General features: G+C 42.5%; 1 protein-coding gene across 2 annotated transcripts in view; it reads right to left on the bottom strand.

Annotated features, from left to right (window-relative positions):
* CHN2 (chimerin 2) overlaps window positions 1-27,176 on the bottom strand; it is a 320,147-nt gene that overhangs the window by 108,765 nt on the left and 184,206 nt on the right. For both annotated transcript variants that reach the window (XM_033193754.1, XM_033193755.1), the window contains 3 exons: window positions 18,162-18,193; window positions 13,674-13,787; window positions 11,002-11,287 (listed from right to left, as the gene is read on the bottom strand). In XM_033193754.1, the coding sequence (XP_033049645.1) occupies window positions 11,002-11,287; window positions 13,674-13,787; window positions 18,162-18,193 (432 nt within the window). The remainder of the gene's footprint in view (window positions 1-11,001; window positions 11,288-13,673; window positions 13,788-18,161; window positions 18,194-27,176) is intronic.

The raw sequence follows: 27,176 nt of genomic DNA, 5'->3' as shown, positions 1-27,176 counted from the left end.
AGAGGTCTCTCTCTATATATATGTGTTTTGGAGCCAGGAGGTAAAGGATGACAGCTGTATTCTAGCAGTGGTTTCTGGGTTATTTCCCATGTTGGCCTGATAACCAAGATGCTACATTCCTACCCATTTCAGTAAACACTAGAGGTCCTCCTTTTCTGATTTAACACCACCATTTTAAAGAAGGGTAGTGTGGATTATTGGATTAAAATTAAAATGAACCTGAAGTTGAATAGCTAAGCTTTCTCGATAACGGTGACAAGTAAGGTGAGTGGGAATGAAGGACAGCAGAAGGTGGCGGGGAGCCGACAGGTGTGTTCTAGTTCTTCTGGGGATGATGGCAGCCGCCAACTTATATGCAGCACCAACATCCACTTACCCAAGCTCAAAGGCAAGGCAGGAATGAGCTGCCAGCTGAACTGGAACATCCAGAGACAGAGGCGGGCCAAAGGGCAGCTCTGCAAGAGGCTCAGATCTGGCCTCAGGACTGAGCTTCTCTCTCCTCATCTCCAGGCTCTACTTTCTCTAGGCTCCATTCTCAGGCTCTATGGGGTGGCGGAAGGTTTCAGCAGTCCAGGCTCTACTTCTTGTCTAATTGAGCCAAGCAGAAAGAGGGTGAAAGGCCTGGTTCCTGGAACTAACAGTAAAAGTCTGTTGTGTTCCCCTGGCTCTGACTTGACCACATGGCCACCCTTGAACCAACCACCCTAGCCAGGTACATGGGGTCCTTCCGTGTGGCCTTGAATCAGAAATCCACCTCTGGGATTAGTGGGCAGATGTGACTCCACCAGAAGCTCCTAAACTAAGGTGGCTCTGGGTGGCAAAAATGACAGCTACTCACTCTGGGGGTGGAGTGGGGAGACTGCCACATCCTGATGAAATAGACACAAAGATGGTAGCTGGAGAAGCCCAGGAGAGGTAAGAAAGTGGGTGACACCCAGTATGAGGCCAAAGAAGGAAAATAATGGGCTCTGCTAAAATTGTGTGTCCTCCTTCCAACCCTCCTGGTTCAATGTTGCTTTGAGCTTTGAGCTTTGGTATTTCCTCTGTACAGGGAAGAGAATGAGACCCAGTCGGCAGCTCCTCATTCGCCGTACATATCAGAACTACACCTGCAAAACTGTTTCCCAATGACACAGGCCCTAGGCTTGTGTTGAAGTCTAAATTTAGGCTTGTGTACTTGGTGTGTAGTTGATGTTAAACAGTGACACACAGGTGTTTGGAGATAGAGAAAGGTTTATTTGATTTGATTAAAGTGAGAAGGTAGGAAGGCAGATTTTAAAAATTTGTTTTAATAAAAACTAGAAATGGGGAATTTTTAATGTGGCTAGGGAGTAAGAGAGGCAGATTTAGGGAACTGAGGAGGAAAGTCTGTGTTTTTAAAGTTTTAGATAATATTTTAAATAACTAGAGCATTATATGTAGCAGATATTCTTTAAAAACTTCTCAAATTTATACATCAAAATTTCAACTTTTACTTTGTCTCACTACTTTCAACTTTTTCTCCCCTTACAAAGGTCTAAAATAATAAGTCTGTCCTTCAACTTTTTCATCAACTCCTATAGCTTTTTCCCTCCAGTTTCTTCAAAAACAAAAATACAAAAGAGACAAACTCCCCTAATTAAAAAAAAAAATTAAAAAGTCAAAAGTCAAGTATAATCTCAACATCCCACACTCAACAAAATATCCAATTTAGGTGAGGGGCTAAGATTCCTCAAACAAGAGTCTCTACTTCAACACTTACCAACTAAAAAACTAAGTGCCAACAGATGACCCACAGACGTAATGTAAATATACTCTCCATTTCTCACCTCAAATCTATTTAATTAAAAAAAAACCTTTAATCAAGAGAACCGTAAACACATATCCAAGTTATCTTTTATCTTTTTAACATATCATCCCACCTAGACTAATATATATACATTAATATTTTATTCACAGCCAAAAAACCACCATATAATTACTAAAAAGACAAAAACAGCCCATCAATTTCACCTTAAAAATAAAAGTAATCACCCTACATCTACCAACACTGTTCCTACAATTAAGCCAAACTAAAATATAAACAAGAGATTACCCTGACTTAAACATTATAAAAATTATCTTCCAGAATAAATTATTTAAAAGTCCCATGATTAAAAAGCCTTGATAAAATTCAAAACATTCAACAACCCCAGAGAGATCCCTAAAATTAAAACTCATATAGACTCAGCCTGTTGTCCCCCCACCACCTAGTGACAGCCACTGGGAAGAGCTCTGAGGTTGTGCTCAGGGCAGGTGCTCGGTGGGTCAGGTCCAGAAGAATGCCTCCTCATCGTAGCCTGTACAGTCCCCATAGGTGGATAGCAGTCCCAGGTGACAGCATCATTTACCTCCTGCAGTCAAAGGTGACAAAAGTGGTGGGATAATTCCTCTCAAACACCTCTCTGGAGATGTAAAAATATAAACATCTTGAAAAGCTGGGCTCTTCATCAAACTGTGGCCCACCAATGTTTAGGGATCCCCAAGATCCCTTCAGAGAATACATGATGTCAAAACTGATTTTATTACATTAATTGCCTTCTGTGACTGACATTGCAACTAACCTTTAAGAAACTACCACTTGTTGAATTGTTGCCTAGCATATATTTTAAAGCCCACATTTACCTGAAAAGGCTATACGAACATTCCTTTTTCCCAACTACACATCTGTGTGAGGCCAGAGCTTCTTCCTATACTTCAAACAAAACAATATATCCCAGGTTGAATACAGGAGCAGATGTGAGAAGCCAGCTGTCTTCTTTTAAGCCAGACATTAAAGAGATTTACAAAAATGTAAAAACAATGCCAATATTCTCATCACTTTTTTATTTGGAAAACAGTGTTATGTTTCATGAAAATATGTTATTCATACTAACACATTTATTATCATTTGTTTATTACTATTATGTTGAAAGAATTAAGAAATATTTTTTATTTTTCTATTTTACTTTCTAATACGGTAAATATCAAGATTTAACCCACATAAACAGAAGCTCTTTGGGGTCCTCAGTAACTTTAAAGAGTACAAAGGGGTTCTGAGGCCGAGAAGTTTGAGCACTTCTGGACTAGAATTAGATTCCTGGGATGATTTTTACAAGTCCTAGGCCCAGAGAGCTGCCCACATGCTTACGCAGAGAAGAAGCACAGGCTACAGGAAGACATCCCCAAGCCATTGTGCAGCCTTATCTGTGCTATAAAACTTGAGGGAGGTGGGATGACTCAATGGGTTCGCTGCTGAAAAATTTGTTTTGGACATTTTCATACGTTCGGTTTGGTCCTTTGTGTCATCAGCATGTAACTCTCCTTTCAGCCACAAGATGGCACTATTTGCATAGAAAACACTTTCTCGGGGGCTGCGTCTCTAAATGAGCTGTTTCCTAGAGAGATTTTGGATGGGGACAAGTAAGGAGGGTTTGGCATTTGGCCCATCATATCCCTCCACACGTTGAATGTATTAGGATGACTTTCCTCTTCTGTTCCTCTTTGAAAACACCGATATTGAGGAACTGGTAAAAAGAGATTCTTTCTAATATCCACCCAAAGAAACCACTACCTGACTCCTAAGAGATAGGCTAACTTTTCCTTGCCCCTTCATTAAATTCTTTAATCCTACTTCAGTTAATTGTTTCCCATCATTTATATTTCAGGCAATAATCTCGGGAAAGGAGCCATGAAAAGGGAGCAAAGCCAAACCCTGAACCAGCACAGGTAACCGTAACCACCAGAGTTAACTGTGCGAAGAATGTTTTCCCAGAGGACTTTTCATATGTTGTGTAAAAGTAGAGAAAGAAGGCTAGGGTCTAAGTTACAATATAAAAGAGCCTCAGGAATATAAGAGGCTTGGGAAAAAGTGGGACAGGTGTCCTTGAAAGAAAATGCTCCAAAATGTCTGATCACCTTTACTCTGTTGTCTCCCCTTCCACCTAACCCAGGTTCTCAAGCCCTGCATCTGACAATCACCTGCGGAGCCAAAACAAGACGGACAGGTGCATTTCACCAGTGAAGACTTTGATTCCATAGCCAGGTGGGGCCAAACATAGGCATTTTTAATATATATTTTTAATTTTATTTATTTTTTTTGAGACAGAGTCTCACTCCATCGTCCAGGCTGGAGTGCAGTGGTGTGATCTGGGCTCACTACAACCTCCACCTTCTGAGTTCGGGTGATTCTCCTGCCTCAGCCTGCAGAGTAGCTGGGATTCAGGCATGTGCCACAGTGCCTGGCTAATTTTTTTTTGTATTTTTAGTAGAGATGGGGTTTCACCATGTTGGCCAGGCTGGTCTTGAACTCCTGACCTCAAGTGATCCACCAGCCTCAGCCACCCAAAGTGCTGGGATTACAGGCATGAGCCACCAAGCCCGGCCACGGGCATTTTTAAAAAAATCTCCCAGAGTGAGTCCAACCTTCAGCCAGTTTGAGAACCACCAAGCCAACCAAATCAGCAATTGCTCAGACTGAGTGATAAATCCCAAATCATTAGGGAATTCTGGCTTAAACCAATGCTTGGTAAAACCCAGTTTCATGAGCGGATGTAATCTAAGTTAAATCAATTCCCACTGCATCCTATCCCTCCCCATTTTATAACTGTGAGTGGAAGAGCAGGAAGTTGGCTGGTCAGCATCATCATGGTACCTGTCACCTACTATAATAGCTAAGTTATGCTCATCTTCATTTACCCTTGACTTTCAAGAAAAGACTAGGTGTGTCAGTTACATGTTATTTCCAAAGAACCTCCTGCAGACAAAATCTATAGGTTCTTTAGACCCTGTAATGGAAGCGATCTTTTCCAGCTCCACAACGCTTTCTGCATTAACAATTCAGGCTCCTTCTCTGGCAAATGAATACACGCCTCTGCTTGGTGAAGGGCAACGGGAAACGTCATGTTTGAATCTACTGTCCTGAATGAAGTGGCCAAGCCTCTGCAGCCCCTAGGACCAAGACCCCCTCCACAATGGCACAGTTGTGGGTCCCATCCAAAAAAAGGCCTCAACAATCTTAACTCTAAGACAGCTGCTAAAAAGCATCCTTTTCTATCCAAGCCTCCTCGGTGTCACTGAAATACTTTCTATCCTATTGAGCCAGGTGCCTCAGTTTCCTGTCCAGCAAAACAGAATGGTTGCACGACATGGTCTCCACGATTCCCCTGCTCCTTCAGACTCCTGCTGCTCCTGATGCTACAAGAGTTGGTGGCCAGATCTTAGCCCAGTAAAGGAAGGAGCACATGCTGAGAGAAGGTGCGGGAGATGCTGAGGCACCCTCTTGGTGAATTTGAGATACACTGATCCTTAGGGTGAACTTGGGGCAATGTGTTAAATTTTAAAAGTTAGCCATCCATTTTTCATTCAATCAGTGCTTGTTTCACCGAGTGAGGTGTGAGGCATTAGAATGAGGAAGTAGGCTGAGGAGTAGCCTCTGCCTTCCACTGATCTACCTCTGGGGAAAGAGACAGACATAGAAACCATAGATTTTTAAATGCAGGTGGGAATCGGAACTGCCTGAGGCTTAAAACACATATTGGCGGGGGCCACCCCGGAGTCCCCCACACAGTGGCTCCTGGGAACGTGCATTTCTAACCAGCCTCTCAGGTGATGTTGATGCTGCTGGTTCCCGAGGGTCATGCTTTGAGAACCACTGATCAAAACAATGGGTGCTGAACTCTCATAAAGGTGGTGTGCAGCACGCCAGAGCAGGGAGGAGAGAGGAGGCTGAGTGGGGCAAGTTCTATTCAATAGTAGAAAAGGACAGTTGCACTGGACTCCACAGGCTGCCAGAGATGCCCGTGGCACCCACCTAGCTCTCCAGCATGCCTGGCCTGGAACTGGGGAGAATGGAACAGCTCACAGGCACCCCTCAACCAAGAGGGGACAGGAGCTGATGCCTTAAACACTCCCCCTTCAATTCCTCTTAGGAGCAGTTCTACCCGACTCCTGAGAAGGTGACCAGCTCCACAGCGTGCATATACCAGCCTCTCTCCTCCTCTATTTACCTGCCCGGCTTCTCCTCCGCTCCCTGGGATGCCTTTCCAAATTCCCTATCTGTACCAAACCCCAGTCTCAGGCTCTGCTTCTCCAAGGGGCCCAGGCTTAGACAGGCTGCAAATATCCTGTGAGAAATTTGAACTCTGTCCTGTAGAAAAAGCAAATAAGAGCTTTTCCAGAATGACAGCAACAACAATAACACTCGGATGCGCACAGAGTCACCATGGGGACACCAGCTGTGAGATGCGAGCATGGCACTGGGGAGAACCACTCAGGACAGTCTCAACCTTGTACGAAGACTTCTGCTGGTAAGCAAGGGCTGGACATTCACTCCTTGGCCTGGCCACGGCCTCTGTTCAAGCACATGGTAGGGAATCATTCCTAGGCAAAGAGACCGGGACAGGCCAGCAGATCACATGGTGGAAACAGTGAAATAACCAACGAAAGGACCAGCTTGGATATAAAGATGGGCAGCTGGAAAGGAAGAAAATAATTTAGAAAGAAAAACCAAACAACCAAACAAACAACAATGTGAATAGGAGAGGAGAGGGGAGAGGTTCTCCGCTGAAACAGTTCATCTGTAAAGGAGGACAGCCCAGTAAGGTTGGAAGGCCTTCAGTCCAGAAAACATAACTCTCTTTGGTTTTGCAGGAAGAAAGTAGAAACCAAAGAGGGCTTCGGTGCCTGCCCTAAGAAAGCAAGAGGCCTTCCCTCCTTCCAAGGCAACCAGTGATACTGGCTCTTGCATCCTTCAAGGGATATTTATGACTTTGCATGAAAAAAATATATGCAAAAGCTTTTTTTGGCTGGATGCGGTGGCTCATACCTGTAATCCCAGCTACTTGGGAGGCTGAGATGGGAGGATCGCTTGAGCCCACGAGTTTGAGACTAGCCTGGGCAATAAAGCGAGATCCTGTCTTTAAAAAATAATAAAATAAAGTTTTAAAATAAAAATCAATAAAAATATTTTATTTTTTTTTCTACTAGTTTACTCAAATAATACCATCCTGTACACACCACACTGCCAGGTCTTTTTCCATATAACAATTCCAGGTGCCCATTCCATATCAGCCCATATGAGGGTTTTCCTGGGGTTATGTGATACTCCTGAACATGGATGTACCATAATTCATTTAAGCAGTCTCAAATGGACAGACATTAAGGTCATTTTCTAATTTTTGCTGCTATAACAAATAGTGAAATGAATAAACTGGTATAACATATTCTTAATGTGCTTTTATTATATCGAGGGCATGGATGATTTTTTTCCCCACTAAAACACAGATGCAATTTAATATGACAAACCATATTTACTGAATAAAAATGTATTATCACAAACACTGTTGTCATATGTATTGGATTTGTAGGGTATACTTTATAAGAAAATACTAGTTATTATAGCTCATAGTAGCAGTTTTCTGTTTGCATGTTCTGTTTTCAGAAACAGATCATGTAAATACTGAGTGACTTTTAGCATCACTTGCCTCAGGATGGCCAAAACCAAGGGTGTTGGCTCAAAGCACTAAGGGTAGTGAGCACAGAACGAGGCACATCTGCTCAGTTGATTTAAGAAGCTTTGAGCCTGGAATCAGGAAGCCTGGGTCTGATTCCTCACCCTGCCACTGTGAGCCTTTCCATAAGATAAGGATGGTGATTCCTGTCCTATGGACCTGGCAAAGTGGTTCTAAGGGATAAAACGGGAAACTAGTTCACATACGTGAAATGTGTTTAACACTAAATGTCTGAACCCATGTTAAATCTCCTATTATTCCTTTGTTGCTTACAGTGTTGTATGTGAAGGTCAGTAGATAATCCATCTATGGAATAAGTTCTGAAATGCGTTTCATAGAAGAAATGACACTGGACGTGACCATTTTAATTAAATGCACCGAATGGTGGCCCACATACATCATAATGTTTTTAAATCCAGCCAAATAAAGAATCAGTGGGGAGACGGATCACTATTGGCTAACCATTACAACTTTTTTTTTCTGGCTTCCTCCCTTCCTCTCCATCTCATCTACAGTTATTAAAATCAAGTTTACTGCTAACAATCGTGATTGGAGAGAAATCTGGAAGCCATTCAAATATGATGGAGTAGGTAATCTCTTTTTGCCAATTAACACTGTGTTAGTATTCTTGGATACACAGGTAACATCATCTCTCTGGATTCATTTGGAAATGATCAATAAAACAAACGAGATAACGAAATTTAAGTACTCTGGAAACTGAAATGCTGGTGTGTCTGGAACTGAGAAATATTAGGAAACCTGCTCGTTTCACTCATTAAAACCTTCAAGACGTGTCCTTACCACAGCAAACAGGTACCCTCCCCCCACCCACTCTTCTCAGTGAAGCCATTCAAGTTTCCGGTCCCTCTTTTCTAGTCACTGACTCCATGGCAACGGGCCACTGACCTGCCCTTAAGGGAAACAGAATCTCTGGCAAGGCTGAGACTTTTAATAATTCCACTTGTCAACATAGGGCAGAGAGAAACAGATGGATTTGCACCAAGTAACTTAACACACCTACTAACAAAATGAGTAGCCCCCAGCAAGTGACCAGGCCCAGTGTCCACAGTGTCCCTTGGGACAACCAAACATCACATCATTAGTGTCCAAGAAAATCCACACCACTGACACCTGTCCATCAAACTGCTCAGAGAGTGTGGGTGCCTTCCTGCAATATCTTCTTGATTTACCATTTCCCAGAAAGGTAAATGTATACTGGGTGGCTCATTCAAAGTGATTATTAATTGGATTACTAATTTCCTCCACTATTTATTTTTGACAAATAAATACAAAAATATCTGCACAAGAGGGCATATTTTGAGTTACAAGTTTCCTGATAGGAATATTGTCCAGAAATATCAGTTTCTGTCGACCAAACTTCCCTCTCGGGGGAGGACAACAATCTAGAAATATCACTTTCAACATCCAGGATCTCAACTCAGCCCTAACACAGAAGAGACACTCCTCCTGCTCTCCTTTTCCTTGAGATGTTCGAGTGTGCATCCTGCAGTTTGTAACAGATTGCCTTTTTGGTGGCTTTGCTCTCTGATTCAGAAATATAAACACTGCTTCAGAGATTTATTTTACAATTCATCTTCTGATTTGTCATGGCTGGGAAGGTCGGCTTTCAAATCTTCTATTCTAAATTACTTTGGAAGAGATTTTCCAAACAGACCAAGGAATGGCTTTTGTCTGGACCAGAACAAACTGAAAGTTGGGACTCAAGTCCTCTCTCTCTTTTGTTAACATGTAAACAATCAGAAACCCCACAATTTCCCAAAACAATTACTTGGAAAATAATAAACAGGTGCTTTGGAGACACTGGGTTATAAAAAGAAAATGGCAAATTATATTTTCACAGGCCCAGCTGCTGCACTGATGTGATTCTGTGGAAGGTTCTCCTAGGATCTGAAGCTCAATCAGCAAATCAACTGAGATCATCCCCGTCTGCGCGAATGAGACCACGGTGCCACCCCGTCCTCCTCCCTCTCAGGGCTTTCTGATGAAGCCCCTCTGTCAATGCCAGTCCCAAGTCCGTCAGCCCGAGGCTCCTTTGCTTCCCATTGACACTGGACAACAGGAGGCCCGTTCAGGTTTAACGAGGATTAGCAACCACTGGAAGGAGCAGTGTGGTGGGGCTGTACCTCCTATTGGCTTCTTTCTATCTGTCCCAGCCCTAGTGTGCCTGAGAAGCTGGGATCAGCACCGACTCTGCAGGGGTTGACCGGTGTGCCTGGCTATCACTTTCCTTCAGTGGGAAATGGATAGGACCAGGCAAAGCAGATGGTCCCTCAAGGGGCACATCCCAAAAATCTGCTAGCAAACTCTGGTGGTGCCTTTTAAACACACAGTAACTTACTGGAGAGGAAAATCAGATCTCCCCGGCCACCTCCTGCCACAATCCACCCCCGCCTGCATATGTGCCCACTTAGGAGTCCTCCTGCCACAATCCACCCCCGCCTGCATATGTGCCCACTTAGGAGTCCTCCTGCCACAATCCACCCCCGCCTGCATATGTGCCCACTTAGGAGTCCTCCTGCCACAATCCACCCCCGCCTGCATATGTGCCCACTTAGGAGTTTTTCAATCCTTGGTGAGGCATAATAACTTTGTCTGGGGCAAAGGACAGCCTGTCTTTCTAAGCTTCCTAGAGATAGCCACGTTCCCATATCTGTCAGTGAAATGCTCCCATATCTGTCAGTGAAACCTGTTATCTAAGTAAGACCACCTTCAAGAGACCTGACCTGTGGATCACGGGCAGTCACCCAGTCCTAAGAGAAGCAAATACAAATACCAGGTATTTGGCAGGCTGGGTGGAACTACAGATGGAGCCAGTGACACCCCAAATGGCAACTGAAACCGTATTTCATCATAACATGCTAATGGAGGTTTTTTTTTTTTCTTTCAAACTCCAAATAAACCCACAAATGACTTGGTAGAAGTCCTAGGTCTGACTGTATGAATTTGAACAAATCATCAAACATTTCTGGGCTTCATCTGTAAAATGAGGGGCCTGGACTAGAAGATTTTTTATTTTTTTATTTTTATTTTGAGACGGAGTCTTGCTCTGAAGCCCAGGCTGGTGTGTAGTAGCGCGATCTCGTTCACTGCACGCTCTGCCTCCCGGGTTCACGCCATTCTCCTGTCTCAGCCTCCCGAGCGGCTGGGACTACAGGCGCCCGCCACCACGCCCGGCTAGTTTTTTGTATTTTTAGTAGAGATGGGGTGTCACCATGTTAGCCAGGATGGTCTCGATCTCCTGACCTCATGATCTGCCCGCCTCCACCTCCCAAGGTGCTGGGATTACAGGCGTGAGCCTCCGCGCCCGGCCTGAACTAGATTTCTAAGGTCCCTTTGGCACTAACATTCTAGACTTCTTTGGGTGGGGGTGGCTCTCCTTCAACATTCCAGCAAATCGCACCTACAGTTAACCCGCCTGTTGACTCAGCATGGACTAAAACGAGAGGGGCTGTTTCCATCACACATAGCTCACCTTGTCCACCGCCGTGTGTTCTTCGTGTGTGACGTTTGTTTTTCTTGGTTCATTTTTAGACTTGCTCAGCTTTCTGGATACTTTTTCTCTGAGTAGGGTGGCATATCCAATGTGTTCGTAGATGGGGTTAGTTGTCATTTTTGAAATGTACTCGGCAGCTTTTGTTTCTATGTACAGTGTTATCAAGCCATCTGTCACCAGATCGTGAATCGACTCAAACCTCTTCTCACCCACAAAGTGTTTCCCGTCGTGGAAGAGCCTGTAGTTTAAGGTCTGGTTTCCAAACCTGCCCATGACAGAATGAGGGATTACAACCACGTTAGAAATAAGCACAGTGTGGAATGATAATAACAGCAGCTAACGTTTTTTGGATACTTAGTGTAGCCCAGGCACAGGGCTAAGCACTTGATGTGATTTTTTTTTCCCCTAATGATCATAGAGACCCTTTGAGATGGTATAACGGTTATGCCTGTTTTACCGCAAAGGCAACTGACACTTGAAGAGATGGCAGTTCCTGCTTGAGTTTATATGCCTGGAACAAGGCAGAGGTGGGGCTTAACCCCAGGCCATCACATGGAGTCGTTTGATCCTAGAAATCACTAAGGTCATTGTCAGTATCCTTCTCATTTGTAAAAGTCAGAGGGTAATGCCTGATTTACAACTATGTTACTTACAAACTTACTTAATGGGAACCAGCTCTCCTCTATACCTGGCAATTACTCTGCAAGGGATGCCCTGCCCCTCGTCCTGATGCCCCTTTATTATCGTATCTTTACCACCTCCAGCAGAGCACCCCATGCCTTCCACCCTAGTTGGTGCAACAGAAGGGAAGCAATAAGGTGTGCTAAACTCCCTGCTGGAGCCATTGCCAGCATCCCCACAATCTAATCTATAGGTTCCCTCCTCTCTGAGCCCTGGCCTTCCATCTACAGCCCCTGCTTGACTCCCCACTAGAACTGCCAGCATCTGCTACTGAAGTGCTGCGAAGATAGGAAAGTATTTTGCACACCTAGAGCGCGTGATATAATAGCTTTTTCAGTTCATCCTCATAATTACATTATTTAAGATATGTTGTAGACATATTGCAACTTGGAAAGTGTCATTGCACAGCCATAATAGGGAGACGGTGCATGGAACACACCATTGTGGGCCTCGGAAGGGCTTCCACGGACACCATTCCCTCTATGGAGAGAGAGTTTTCCAATTCCGAAGAGTTCACAAACGAACTTTTGAAAGACAATTCAGTTCTGAAATTGGATACCTTCCCCAAAACGTATAGGGCTGTGGCGAGGATCAAATGACAGAAAACACTGGATCAAGGTTTGAAAAGTGCCATAAATGCGCTGTCTTTCCTGTGTTGTGATGTTTAATAGTTGTGATTTTGTGGTAAAGGCTCAGTAGAGCATGTTCTACTGGCTCGTTGGCCTGAAGGGTCATGACTGCCCTCACAACAGGTTCCTGGGATCAACAAGGTGATCCCTGAGAGAACCCCATGAGCAAATGCAGGTCTTGTGAGGTCTGCACGTGCAAGGCCAGGTGAAGGAGGCCTTCCTTCAACATGGGCTGCTGGGAGCTGAGGCAGAGACGCGGCAGCCTCAGCCAGCTAGATGGTGCAGGCAGAAGCGGCTGCAGAAACACTAGCTTTCCAGATGGTTCTCCAGTTTACTGTGTGTCCATACTCAGAGTCCCAGTGTCCACACCTACTGATAGCATCTGTGACTGAGGAAATGTATACAACTTCTGATAGACTGCTGGTACTTCAGAAACAAGTGAAGATACCAAGTAAGGAGTAGGGAGGGTAATTGTTTATGGTAGCGGGTTTCTGTTTGGGATGATGAGAAAGTTCTGGAAATGGATATGGAGATGTTTGCACAACATTGAGAATGTACTTAATGCCACTGAATTTTACTTTAAAATGGTAAAAGGAGGCCGGGCGCGGTGGCTCATGCCTGTAATCCCAGCACTTTGGGAGGCCGAGGCAGGTGGATCACGAGGTCAGGAGCTCGAGACCATCCTGGCTAACACGGTGAAACCCCGTCTCTACTAAAAATATAAAAAATTAGCCAGGCGTAGTGGCAGGTACATGTAGTCCCAGCTACTTGGGGGGCTGAGGGAGGAGAATGGTGTGAACCCAGGAGGCGGAGCTTGTAGTGAACCAAGACCGCGCCACTGCACTACTCCAGCTTGGGTGACAGGGCAAGACTCTGTCTCAAAAAAAAAAAAAAAAAAAAAAAAGGTAAAAGGAGACCAGATGCAGTGGCTGATGACTGTAATCCCAGGACTTTGGGAGGCTGAGACAGGCAGATGGCTTGAGCCCCCAGGAGTTCAAGACCAGCCCAGGCAACATGGTGAGACCCCCTTCTCTACAAAAAAAAAAAGAAAGAAAGAAAGAAAAAAAATTAGCCAGTTACGGTGGTGTGTGCCTGTGGTCTCAGCTACTCAGGAGGCTAAGGTGGGAGGCACTTGATCCTGGGAGGCAGAGGCTGCAGTGAGCAGTGATTGTACCACTGCACTCCAATGTGGGTGAGAGAGTAGGACCCCCTTCATAAAATAAACATGGGAAAAACGATGAATTTTGTGTTATGTATATTGTACTGCAAATCTTAAAAATGGGCAAACATCAGTGAAGCCACTTATACAGCAATGAAAACAAGGAGTGAAATGCGCCTCACCTGAGAGCCAGCGTGTAGCATCCTGGTTGCCGCTGGCTTTCTCTAAGGATGTAGGCACCCTCCACGCCTCCGAGAAGCTCATCCGCCTGCTCCCGGGAGATGATCCCATGAAACCTGAAGGTGCGAGACCATCATTGCTCTGAACAGATCACATACAGAATAAGGACCACAAAGAACTAGCCTTAGAAGGATGGTGGGGGCAGCCAGAATCGACAGCCCCCCAACTGAGTGAAGAGGGGAGTGATTGCTGCACATCTTAAATGACTTGGAACCACCCCTCACATGCTCCAAACACAAGTATTCAAGCAGGCAAACAAAAGGAAGAATGCCCAGTCCACCTGGCTTTCTGCTATTGTCTTTGCTCTCAAGTTGAAAATGAAAGTTGAAACAAAAAGCCAGGTTACTCAACCACCCCCCTCCCCCGCCTTTTTTTTAAACCATGGGAAATAACAGAAGAGCAATTACCAGTTTAGCTCTCAGCTCAGAGAACTATGTGTTATCCTAATTGCAAGTGGACATTTATTGATTAGCAACCTGCTTGCTTCAGTTCAGGGTGGTGTTAATTTTAGAGGCTCATTATCTGGAAAACAGTAGTGATCATCAACATTCTTCCAGCTGGGTTGGGGAGTGAGGCAGTGCCAAGGGACTCCAAGCTTCTGGGAGAGGAGTAACACCTCTTTCTAGGATTACCCAACCTTGGAGAACTTTGGAGAATAAATCAGAGAATAAATTTTCTGGATGGAGAAAAACTCCTTTACTTTCTTGAAAGGAAGAGGGGGAAAGGGAAGTCAGCTAAACAAGTTTTGTATCTTCCTCAGGAATGCAGAGATGAAGTTAGGGTACAAATGGAGAAGGATAACATTTTTTAAAGTGCCTATCACAATATTTATTTCCTAACTCCATTTATCCTTAAAAAGTAGACCTTCCAAGCTGAAGCTTCTGTCCAAGTAAAGTGAGGTCAGAAGCAGCCTGTGGCTTTGTGCTTCAAAATCGCTTCTTAAAGGTGTACGGCAGTGATGGCCTGGAAGAAACAGGCTTTCTGGCTTCCCAAAGTTTGATTTTAAATCTCAGGAGCTGATGCCTGGAGGTCTTGGAGCAATGCTCTTCTGAGTGAGGATGAACGTTCTGTGCATCCCCAGTTCTGGTGGGAGGGATTGAGGCAGAGCCCAGTCTCAGGGGGTTTAACTGGCCCTGCATAGCAGGTATGGATTGGAACTGGGAGGCCAGTTTATTGGGGCCTGGAGCAGAGGTGTTGGGGCTTTGACAGTGAGGCCACTGGACCTAGGAACCTTGCGGAGGAGCCTCTTGGGCAGCCTGAGCCAGCATGGAGAGGGTAGACGGCCTGGGCGAAGAGCCCTGGGGGCAGCCTTGCGATGGGTTGGTGGACGGGTTGGCAGTGAATGTGGGGGTGGGTGTGCGGGGGGAGGGGACGTGCAGCGGGAGAGTGGGAGGGGCAGACAGCATTGCCAATATTCCCACACATAAGTAGAAAAGACAAAAGCTGGGATGTTGAAGACACAACCTGTGGGCCAGAGTAACAATAGCAGGACAGGGCACACAGAGGGACCTGCCCCAGGTCCCTGCAGCAGAAGGGACAGGAAAAGGGGGAGTCTCTAAACCTAAAAGCAGCTAGATCTTTTTTTTTTTTTTTTTTTAAGAGACTGACTCTCACTCTGTAGCCCAAGCTGGAGTGCAGTGGCACAGTGGCGTGATCTCAGGTCACTGCAACCTCTGCCTCTAGGCCCAAGCGATGCTTGTGCCTCAGCCTCTCCAGTAGCTGGGACTACAGGTATGTGCCACCACGCTTGCTAATTTTTTGTATTTCAGTAGAGACTGGGGGGGGGGGGGTCTCACCATGTTGCCCAGGGTGGTCTCGAACTCCTGAACTCAGGCGATCCTTGTGCTGGGAATACAGGCATGAGCCACTGTGCCCAGCCAAAAGCAGCTAAGTTTTATGTTTCCTTTTTTTTAACGCTTGATTTTGAGTATGCATACTTTTTCTATTTTTATTTTTAATTGATACATAATTATTGTACGTATTTATGGGGAATGTGTGATATTTTCATACATAAGTACAGTGTGTGATGATCAAATCAGGGTAATCAGGATGCCCATCACCTCAAGCATTTATTGTTTCTTTATGTTGGGAACATTTGAAAGCCTCTCTTAGCTATTTTGGAGTATACAATAAATTGTTTTAACTATAGTCACCTTGCTGTGCTATTGAACACTAGAACTTAAGTTTTAATTCACTTGAATTGGCAAGTTTAAGTGGTTGACAGCATCAAACGCTGTCAAGAACTAAATTAAATTCAATCATTGAAAAGAAGAAAATGACAATTTTGTGCACCTGAAGACCCAGTCTGTGGCTTGTCATCCCCTTTATGCATGGTTTCTAAAAATATAAAAAAATTAGCCAGGCGTAGTGGCAGGCACATGTAGTCCCAGCTACTCGGGAGGCTGAGGGAGGAGCCTCAGCCTATATATCTCCAACCTATAATATCTAATACATTAGTATGATTGCAACTTGGTAAGAAAAAAGCAAGCATGCACGAAGACCAGAAAGAGATGAAGGGAAAAGGTTAGCAATGATTCTCTTTCACGGTGGAACTATGGGTATTTTCCATCTTGTATTTTCCTTTATTTTCTAATTTTTCCAAGTTAATCGGTATTAATGTATTAATTTTTTTTATACAAGGTCTCACTCTGTTGCCCAAGCCGGAGTGCAATGGTTCAATTGACCTCCTGGGCTCAAGTGATCCTCCCACCTCCCTCCTATGGTCCTGAGTACAGCTGGGACTATAGGCATGTGCCACCATGCCTGGGTAATATTTGTATTTCTTGCAGAGATGAGGTCTTTCCATGTTGCCCAGGCTGGTCTTAATCTCCTGAGCACAAGTGATCTGCCTTCCTTGGCCTCCTGAAGTGCCAGGACTACAGGCGTGAGCCACTGTGCCCAGCCATAATTTATTTTTAAAACAAAAGTAACACCTGTGCACAGCAGAAAATTCCAATTTCAAAAGCTGAAGGTACAAAAGAACTAAAAATGCAAAAGTCCTCTCTCCCTAAAGGTATCCATTGTCAATAATTTCTTGTGATTCCTTCTAGGAATAAATGTGTATGTGCGTTTCCTGAATGAAGCATGTATTACTTTTTAAGTGGAAGAAAAAAACACCATTCATTAAAAAAAAAAAACAGAAACACAGAATCTGAAGGTTTTAGGCTAATTACCATCTAATAAAAGATGTTCCTTTTGGTAGTTAAGAAAATACTTCCTTAGTCTCAAGACTCTCATATGCTTTATATGAATTGGGGGTAAGAAGATGAGAACTAAAAAGTCATTCAAGAAAACTTTTCTGCAAAAAAAAAAAAAGAAATGCATAATAAACAGCTCCTTTTAGAATTCACATGCAAAAGTGTAGATGGTAGGTTTTCATTTTCTTCTATTTTTTTAAAATTAATTGTGCTATCTTAAAGAAAAAAACAAGCATACTGAGGGAAAAAAGCCATACTACAACATAGATTAGATAGTAGGGACATGGGGTGGAGAGGAGCGGAGGCCAGTGCCCCCAGGCAGGCATTCCAGAGGTGCTGGTCAAATTCCCAGGGCGCTGCAAGGAAGGTTCTGAAATGCAGCTGTGGCAATTAGGAAAGTGCACCGGGCTGGGACCACTAAGAGAGTCATTAATCATGAAGAGGAGGCTCTGACGGGTAAGGGAATAAGAAGAAGGTTTAGGATTGGCTGTGAGAGCTTGGAAGGCAGACTCTAAAGAGACGTTGCCTCACAACGCCTCCAGATTGGACTTGGCAAGAAAAGCGATTGATGCATCCCCTCTTCCCTGGCCTATTCTGCCTGCCCTCTGTGATGTGTTGTACACGACATAGGCTTAGACTGTGAATTATTTTTATGGTCATGTGTATTTGCTGGGCAGTAGGTTTTGGAAAAAAATGAAACAAAACAAGAGCTGAAATTAAGAGAAAAATGGAAAGGAGTATTAAGGCAATTTGGCTAATACAGCCAAGCCAAGAGAAATCATTTGGGTTTTATGAGAATGCAGGGAAGTGGGATACCTATCCAGACCATTGCACGGAGGTACACAAAAGTCAGGAACTCAGATACAACGTACCATCTTGGACAACCCAAACGTTTCTATTGTGTTGAGGTAGAAGGTGAAATGAAACACTGACAGACAGCCTCCATTATGAAAAATGCTGCCTCACGTTTCAAGTACTTGCCAGGCACTCAGTAGCTCTTTTGTGGAGGGAAAAGTAGTGCAAGATGCTCTCCCTCCCACATTAATGGAAACCAAGCACTTGAGTGCTATAAAAAATATTAATTCAAAGGAGTCTGATTGCATTTATTCTTATCATTAAACTCTTGCACAATAGACATATGATGACCATGTATTAGAAAATTTGTAATATTTAAATGACACATGAAATGACTACTTATTAAATTATTAAAACAAAGAATAGTATAATACATACTCTCTTCCATAATATTTTGGTCTGTTTTCCACCTATATTAAAAAGAAAACAAAATTAATAATGCATTTGAATTCAAATCAGCGAGATAAAAATGCTACTCAAATAAACAGAACTAGGGTCCTGATAGTAATTTTATTACAGATTATATCCTCCAAATCAGAGATCTATGAAGCTATGGAGTTATAATCAGCACATTCCAGTATCGGGTAGGAATGATCTAGAATCACCACATTTCTGCAATCATTAGGCTCACTTCCCACTCAAACCCAATCATCCAATAAGAGAATTTCCAACAAAAACAAAGCAATGCTTATTTTAATATTAAGGAATTTGTAAGGGTATTATAAGGCTTCATCCTGAATGATGAAACAACTACTTCTGTCATGAATAAAACATAAGCATTTATTTTACTCTGTGCCTAATTGTTTTTATTATGTATTTATAATTAAAACAAGGAGTCCACCTGGATTAAAAAATAAAGCAGACTTAACTTGATCACGTTCCAAATAAAGTCAATATTCTAACATTCTTATTTTTTCAACGTGTGGCTAATGAGCTGAAATTCATTTGACACCAGAGGTGCAGGCTACAGACAACAAGATTTATGACTTGACTAAAACACAAACATTCCAGAAAGATCTTTCAATCACAGCTTTAGCCTTGAGGTTATCACATTCGATTTTTCTCACATACATGATCATCTGCTTTCATAAGAGCTTTGTGTTCACATGTTTATGATGTTGGAGTTGGTGAGAAAGTGACATGATTTCTCATGCTCAGCCTTTGTTCTTCTCCCCTAACTCCAGGGACACTCAAAACATAGTAGAGCCACATTAAGTTATAGGTTTTTATGAATGGTTATATGTATGACAGCAAGTTTATGTTTATTCACTGTTGTAGGATATGAGCTTGGCAGCTGTTTTATTCACAGTCATTTCTTCCTAGAGTCAAATGAACAGTTTTCACAGCAGGGCTCAGGGACAGGCACAGTAGCAGGATTTCATGATACGGGGCAGTTTCCTGGCCTAGCTCCATCCTCCAAAGGATGCAAATCTGAATAGGTAGCAGGACACTAGGAGCTCAGGGAAAAGGCTCAGAAAGGCGGACTGGGGCTTTGGGGACCACACTCACAAAGGCCTAGGATAAGCCTCGCTGGTACAAAACTTACCATCTAGACATTTCTAAATATATGTTCACTCTTCTGTGCATTTTATACCTGAAAATTACTCAACCAAGCAGGACATCCATAACTTAATCTTCAAGGCTCAAAGCCTGCTCGGTGTAATTTATGAAGGAAGATTTAAATAATATCATTAATAGGAGCAATATATCCAGGTATAAAAAGGCACCTGGTTATCTGATATCCTTTCTATAAATTATGTGTGCCATTATTCTACAGGCTGGTAAGCTTTTTAATGAGAATTGAATATGTTGTCATTTACATCATTCTTTTGGCTTTCAAAGTTCTTTTTTAGTTTTATAATATTATAGACATGTGACTGTAAAACCAACATGAGAGAGAAGAAATTTAGGACTAGAAAAGCTAACGAAAGTCAATGATATATAATGGCAGAAATCTCCATTCTTTGAGAGGTGATATTCCAAAATTTGAAGGGATTCTCCATATATGAGGACAATTTTTAAATTTCCATCTTTTTGGCTGAACCGTAGCACAAGTCTGCAAAATCTGGGTATAGCTCTCAACCCTATTCCCTTCCTGTATTTTATTTCCCTAAAAGAGAAGGAGTTACTTACTTCCCAGATGAGCCACATGGTAATACTACTAACTCTTGGCATGCAGGCAAACAGTTAATAAAAGCTGAATTTAATTATTCTTAACAAGACAACAAATTGCTTTCAGTTCACAACCAATCATAAAAATATATAGCACCCCTATGTTCTGGGCTCTATGCTCAGGCTAGCCATTGTACATGAAATAATGACCTTGCAGGTGCAGAGAGGAAAGACATGAGGTACTCAGGGGTGTTCTGCACTTGCAGCAGAGGGAAATGCTTAAGGAGAAATCTAACATAGACCCCCAAAGAGGGAAACTGATATTTAGGGTGCCTTGAAAGATGCCAGATAAGATTCTGCCCAGAAGAGAGTTTGATCCAACTGAGAGACAAATCTTCTGAAAATGAAAACCACTAGAAAATAAAAGAAGAGCCCTGAATTGTGTGGGACAGGCATGGAAGAGGGCCATGGAATAGGTCCCAAATATTGCATGAGATACATACTAACACATGATTCCTTGCATATCTGAAATTTAAATTTAACTAGGCATCCTGGTCCCTCCTTCCCTCTCTCCCTTCCTCTCCTCTTCTCCCTTCCTCCCTTCTCCCCTCCCCTCCCCACCCTTCCCTTCCTCTCTCCTCCCCTCCCCACTCACTTTCCCTCCCCTTCCCTTTCCTCCCTCCCTCCCTCTCTCCTTCTCTCCCTACTCTCTCTTTCTTTCTTTCCTAAATCTAGCAACCCTATGTAGGGGACAGGAAAGACAGACGTAAGAGAGAGTAAAGATAGAGGATGTGGTTGGCCATCTGATCACTGTTTCTACTGGTTGGGGGCCATTTTGACAGCAATCCAATCTCTCCTTCCTTTTTTGTCCCTGAAACTCTTTTTTTTAATTTTAATTTTAATTTTTATTTTGAGACGGAGTCTCGCTCTGTCGCCCAGGCTGGAGTGCAGTGGCCGGATCTCAGCTCACTGCAGGCTCCACCTCCCGGGTTTATGCCATTCTCCTGCCTCAGCCTCCCAAGTAGCTGGGACTATAGGCGCCCGCCACCTCGCCTGGCTAGTTTTTTGTATTTTTTAGTAGAGACGGGGTTTCACCATGTTAGCCAGGATGGTCTCGATCTCCTGACCTCGTGATCCGCCCATCTCGGCCTCCCAAAGTGCTGGGATTACAGGCTTGAGCCACCGCGCCCGGCCTGTCCCTGAAACTCTTAAAGAAAATGTATGTGTCCTTGTTAATGTCAAAGAGAAAGAGAGACTGGGATCAAAAAAACGAAATCCTCTTCTTTTTATAAACTTTTTACTCACAGGAGTCTAAACACAGTCTCTATTTCTATACTTCACTAAGCTTTAAACCAGTCAAGAGCTTAATGTTTAAGTTAAATGATGCTATACAAATCATACAATGTCCACATTTCTTCAAGGTGGATAATACTGGATCCTCAGATCCAGACAGAACAGGTGGTTGGGGGCGAAGGCTTCCAGAGACAAAGCTCTGCCAAGAGACTAGGAACCTCTGTGCTGTGCCCCCAGCAGTGCCTTAGAGAAGCCTGACTTACTCCCTGGCAAGGCTCCGTGTCAGCCATCAATGGAAACCAGGACCCACCTGTGAAACTGAATTTAATAAAAGAAACTGTAGCTCTCAATTTCTGTTTCCAATTGTATGACATTCTCTTCAGTACGTGTGAAGGCAACAGGATAGTTGATAAATAAAAAGTAAGGCAACTTAGAAGTTCGTGCATTCTTATTGAAAACTATGTTCAAATCAGATAACTTAATCAAAAAATTTAGGTGGTCACATGGATTCAGAAAGGAATGGAAAATGCAATATATCCTGACATGAATGAAAGTTGGTTCTGGAGCTTCCCTGCCACTGTGACTATCCTAGCACAGCAGCTGCAGCTGGTCAATCCATCACCTGGTCAACCTGGCCTTTGTGAATATGACTGACAGCTGTCAGATCTGCCATGTCCGCTCTTGGGATTTAGTGCTCTGAGTCCAAGACGTGAAAGCAGCTCATTCTTTTTAAGAGAAAGAAAATACGTGGTCATGTTAGATGGATTACTAGATCCTCTAATCCTTAGATGATCCAGCCGGCTCAAAAAGGAACACCTCTCTTTACAGAAGCAGAGCACCAAGTAGGAGGTCGTTGAGAAAACACATGAAATGGGTCCTTCACAAGGCACAGAGGGTTTCAGTGTATATGGTGTGACCATGCAGAATGGTGGCTGATTCTTTTTAAAAATAAAACTGAACATTTTATCCTAAATAAGCATCAACTACAAGAGAATAGCCCACCAAGGTAGGCACAATACATGCCACTTATATCCCTGCTGACCAGAACATTTTTGGAATTTCTCTTTTGGAACTACCTTAATATATACCACCCTTTCTTGTGAATATCCTTAAAGGTACACTTCTTGAAGTGTGGGCTGGTCATTCAAAACAGAAACTTCAAGATGCTCGTTGAAGACTGCAGACAGCATCCCCATCTCGGACCAGCTGAGCCAAAATTACAGAGGGTAGGGATATGACGTGTAATTTAATCAAGCCCCCTAGATGATTTTAAAGCACATACTAAAGTCAGAATCACTATATGTAGAAATATACATAAGTTTGTTTTTTTGAGAATGGATTTGAAAGTGCTTGTTATTTCAGCAAACAGGTATACGTTATTTGGAGCCAAGACCAGTAAGTAAACGGGGTGAGTGACCAAACTAGGAAAAAAATTTGGACAAAAACGAGGCATGATCATAAGATAATAGGATTTTCACTGTGACTTGCTCTGAAGGAATTTTAGAAGAGACATTCTCAACCCGCTCTGAGCAATGGGAACTTGGCAGAAATCGAAGCAGAGTTTCCCAAGATGACTGATGGGAAGAGACCATGCCCATGTAACAGATGTGTTAAAATAACATCTATGTTCAGACTTTATAGTTATATCTCAAGTATAATTAAATTGTTAGCACTGTGACTACTGGAGATGGGTTCCGTCCTGTCTAGTCCTGTCCCTACTATCCACAGTCCACACACCGTGCTCCCATATATGTGAGGCTATACGAATGTTATGTTTTCAACCCAACAGCCTCATCGCCCTATGTTCATCTTCTGCACTCATCAAACCAGATGACTTGCAGTTCCGTAAGTGTATGCCCTCTAATGTGTCCATCATTTTTACGTGGTCTTATTTTAAGATCCTGAATTATCTTTCAAACGAGGCAGATCATATGTGGGTTAAGAAGGTAGGCTCTGGACCCAAACTGCCTAGGTTTGAGGCCAGATCTGTGGGAATTTAAGCAAGTTATCTATTTCTATACTCCTCAGTTTTCTTATCTTTAAAATGAAAATGATAATAAAAAAGTACCTACCTCATGGGGTTGTTGTAAGAGCTAAAGGAATAAATATGTGTAATATGTTTGCAACAGTGCCAGGCACAGCCAGCCAGTCACTTGCTATGAGCTATCACTGGGATCCAGAGAAGGTCTCCTCTGTACAGAAGGAAGGGTTAAGCCCATCCTTTGCCGTGTTCTTAGAGCTCCTTTTACATATCTTCATTAGAAAACTTATCTCACCATGTTTTAAATATTTATTTGTCATTTTTTTCCTAACTGTTCTGTGGGGCAGCAATTTTGTCTTCATCATTCACGTATTTCCAGGATTTCTCCCAATGTCTGTCACAGAGTAAACACAGATACCCCTCGTTATCTCAGTCTAGCCCATTCCTAAAAAACGTGTAGGGCAGCAGAGCTTCAAACAGCAAGAGCCTATATTCCATTACTTTACATAGAAAAAAAAAATCATTTTTACAGAATGCAAAAATATCCATTTTCCAAATATTACTAAAATGCCCCTAAATAATTACTTGACAATCTAATAACAATCTTTTCACAATATAAAACATTTAAAAACCAATTACCTAATTGTTTAACACTTAATGCACTAATGAGCAGGTATATTTGTGTGCAGTCTACAGCTGAATAAATAGGAATTTCATTATCCTTCTACACTGAGTATTATTATAATAAAAATAAATAATGCAGTGATATTACCAAAGATTTGAGAGTTACTATCTAATTGGACCTGAGTTGGTAGCGCTCCTAGGCTCCTGGCCTGAACAAATACTGAAGGGCTAAACCCTCAGGGAAAAGGTAGGGAAATTACAGATATAATGTGCTCTATGTTTAAACACGCAGCTGCTCAGGAGAACACAGATATGAGAGAAGCCCACCCTTCATCTTTCAGCACCCTGCTACTCAGAGTGTGATCAATGCGGCTGGCAGTATTGGCATCATCTTGGAATTTGCTAGAAATGTGGGATCTGCAATTCTAAGGGGATTCATAGAAACATTAAAGTTTGAGAAGCTGCCACACATGAGAGAACGTGTCATAGCTGGTTTCTAATTGGGAACGGCTTTTAGCAAGTCCTGATAGCAAATATTCAAATAGTGAGTATTCGGAAAACAAGAGTGGCTGTGCTCATTACATGTTTGCAGAATGAGATACAGAATATGCCTGTGGACCCCTGCTCATCAATCCAGTTACTGTGGGACTCTGAGTAGGTTATTACACTCCTTTGCATCTCATTTTTCTCAATTTTCAGTAAAACTGGAGTTATACAAATTGGCTATTTTAATAAGGCTGTTTCACAGATTAGACAAGATACCACATGTGAGACTTGGATCATCGTGACAATAGCTTCTCATTTATTGAGTAGCTACTCTGTGCCAGGCACAGTCCTGAGGGCTTCTTTCCTATTGCTTCATTTAAGTCTCTAAACAACGCTCCAAGGTAAGGGAGTGCTATTATTTTAAAGAGAACCACTAAATAGCATAAGGTCTCAGAGCTAGTAAGCGGCTGAGTCTAGACTGGGACCACCCCTAAGTACTGTGCTTCACTCCTTCTCCAGTAGATACTAATCAGTGCTAATGCCTTTGTTGGCTCTCAAAATTCTACAGTTTGACTAACTATTAGATTATCTGAATGGCCTTCAGTTTTCTTTGCTAGGACTCAACACCTTAACATCTCTTTGGAATGAACTGCATCCCATCAACGAACTGGCAAATGTGAACTTTGGAAAAATTTGCCTAGGATGGAGTGACATTTGGGGTCTCTCAAATATTTCCCCGTGATTTGGAACCACATGTATTCCCAAACTACCTGGTTTATTTCCCAATGTATTTTTCAATTTTAAGGAAGACTTCTCAGCATTCTGCAAAGCTTCAAAGAACAGTAGGGTGACAGCTGCACAGTGAGAGACAGGAAGCATAATCCTTAAATGAGTTTGCTTTATAGTCAGATTATCATTGCCTAGATAAACACAAGTTCCTTTATGTTCAACACAAAGACATTTACAGAATATTGTGAGTCCTCTGTAAACAAGGTTTCCAATTATTGAAAGAACAAAGCTTTTATAATCCCTCCGCAGCTGGTATATGTTAAGTTTTTACTTAATAGAAATAATTTAAAAACCTGATTTAGCAACCTCCTACACAGGGCAGCTAGATTGCTGGATTTTCTGATAGATAGATCAAGTAGGGGAGAAAAGGCTTTTGATGGGGGGATTTGTGCTAGTGATACTGCGCAATTTCATCCACAAAAAATAAATACAGATAATTCCTTTTTAATTAGAAATCAAGGATCCTCCATTGAAAAGGAGAGAAAGAAAATTCAAGTACTGAAATTTACACTCTTGTAGTCAAAGTGCAGAGCATAGAATGAAAATTGAGCAGACTCTAAAATCTCCCACTTCGTTCCATTTAGAATCTAAGGCCTAATTTTTTCCTCATGGCATTTCTTTAACACTTCTTGAAATCTAATAGGGCACTGACAAGGTAAATTCCTTCAGGTCTTGAATAGAATGTATTATAAAAGTCCACTGGTCAGTCTTTCTGTAATAAATCTCCTTAAAAGGTAACCAATTGCTTTGCTAAGTTTTGCACATACACACAAGTTGGATACTTTAGCAACCTGATCGAAACATTCTGTGAACTTACAGATGCACATAAGTAGATCAGCTTAGGGGTGCTCAAGACCAAAGCAGTTTCCAATCATTTGGTTTATTTTCTGGCTTCATTTCTGCTTCCCCAAATTTTCCAGAAATTATGATTATCAGTGATAATATTAGAGCAAACAAACATAAAATATTTTCTTTAGGCCAGTGGTTCTCAACTAGGAGGGGAGGTGATTCTGCTCCTCAAGGGACATTTGTCAAAGTCTGGGGAAATCTCGTCACATTATTCTCTGCTCAGAATTCCCCACTGGCTCCCCAATGCCACATGGTCAAACCTACACAACTCAGCAGGACCTTCCCAGATCACTCTACTTAAAAGTGGGACCTCCTGTCCTTGGCATACCCCGTCCCTCTTCTTTGGCTTATTTTTTGCCTCATGACAGTTTTGACTCTCAGGAGTGAGGGGAGGGTATTCCTGGCCTCTAGCAGGCAGAATCCAGGGATGTTAATAAACATCACACAGTGCATGTGACAATCCCCTACAATAAACAATTATCCCTCTAAAATGTCAATAGTGCCAAGGTCAAGAAACCCTGCTTGAGACTGGAAGAACTTTGAACTGTTAAGTATTCCCAAGGAAGAATATTAGAAACTTTTTTTAACCAAAAATGCAAATAAGCAACAAAAACTTTAAATACATTAAGTAAAATGGAGTAAAAGGAAGGCAGCAGGAAATATTTGCTTTCTATAATGCTGATAATACATAAAGCTAGCTTTTAAGAAAAGACAGTACCTCCAACTACTCAAGGAAATATATCAGATGAATACAAAATGGAACAGACTAAAATGTCAGTAAGATTAAAAAGGGAACCTCCTCCCTCTCTGGAAAAATTTTAAACAATGTTAAACTACAAAAAACACTAAAGAAATTTCTTTCTTGGGAGTGATCAGCCATGCTATGCATACATGTGAATTAACATTTGAATTCCTTACAGCTATGGGACTCCACACCTCACAGTATGTAGCTTTGAAATTTTGCCCTGATTGCTGCGTTGGAAACAAGACTTCCGCCACTCACAGCTTTCCCAGGTCCCAGAAGATATCTCAGGAAGGAGTGATAAAGCACTGTCTAATGGCTGTCCAGGATGGGGCTCAGAGAAGTCCTGTTTTCTCAGGGTTCATTACATAAGCACTATAAACAATATGTATTACAATCATAACAGAGGAAGGTAAATTGCCAACATTATTTATATTTAGATTTTAAAAGTAATGGAAGGGCAACTACACCCAGACACACTCATACAAATACCCATGCCTCATGCATTGAGCCCTTT

This window comes from Trachypithecus francoisi, unplaced genomic scaffold, assembly GCF_009764315.1.
Source record: "Trachypithecus francoisi isolate TF-2019V2 unplaced genomic scaffold, Tfra_2.0 Lachesis_group4, whole genome shotgun sequence".
In the NCBI taxonomy this organism is placed as follows: Eukaryota; Metazoa; Chordata; class Mammalia; order Primates; family Cercopithecidae; genus Trachypithecus; species Trachypithecus francoisi.
Note: the sequence above shows the minus strand (reverse complement) of the source record. Positions and strands in the feature narration are given on the sequence as shown.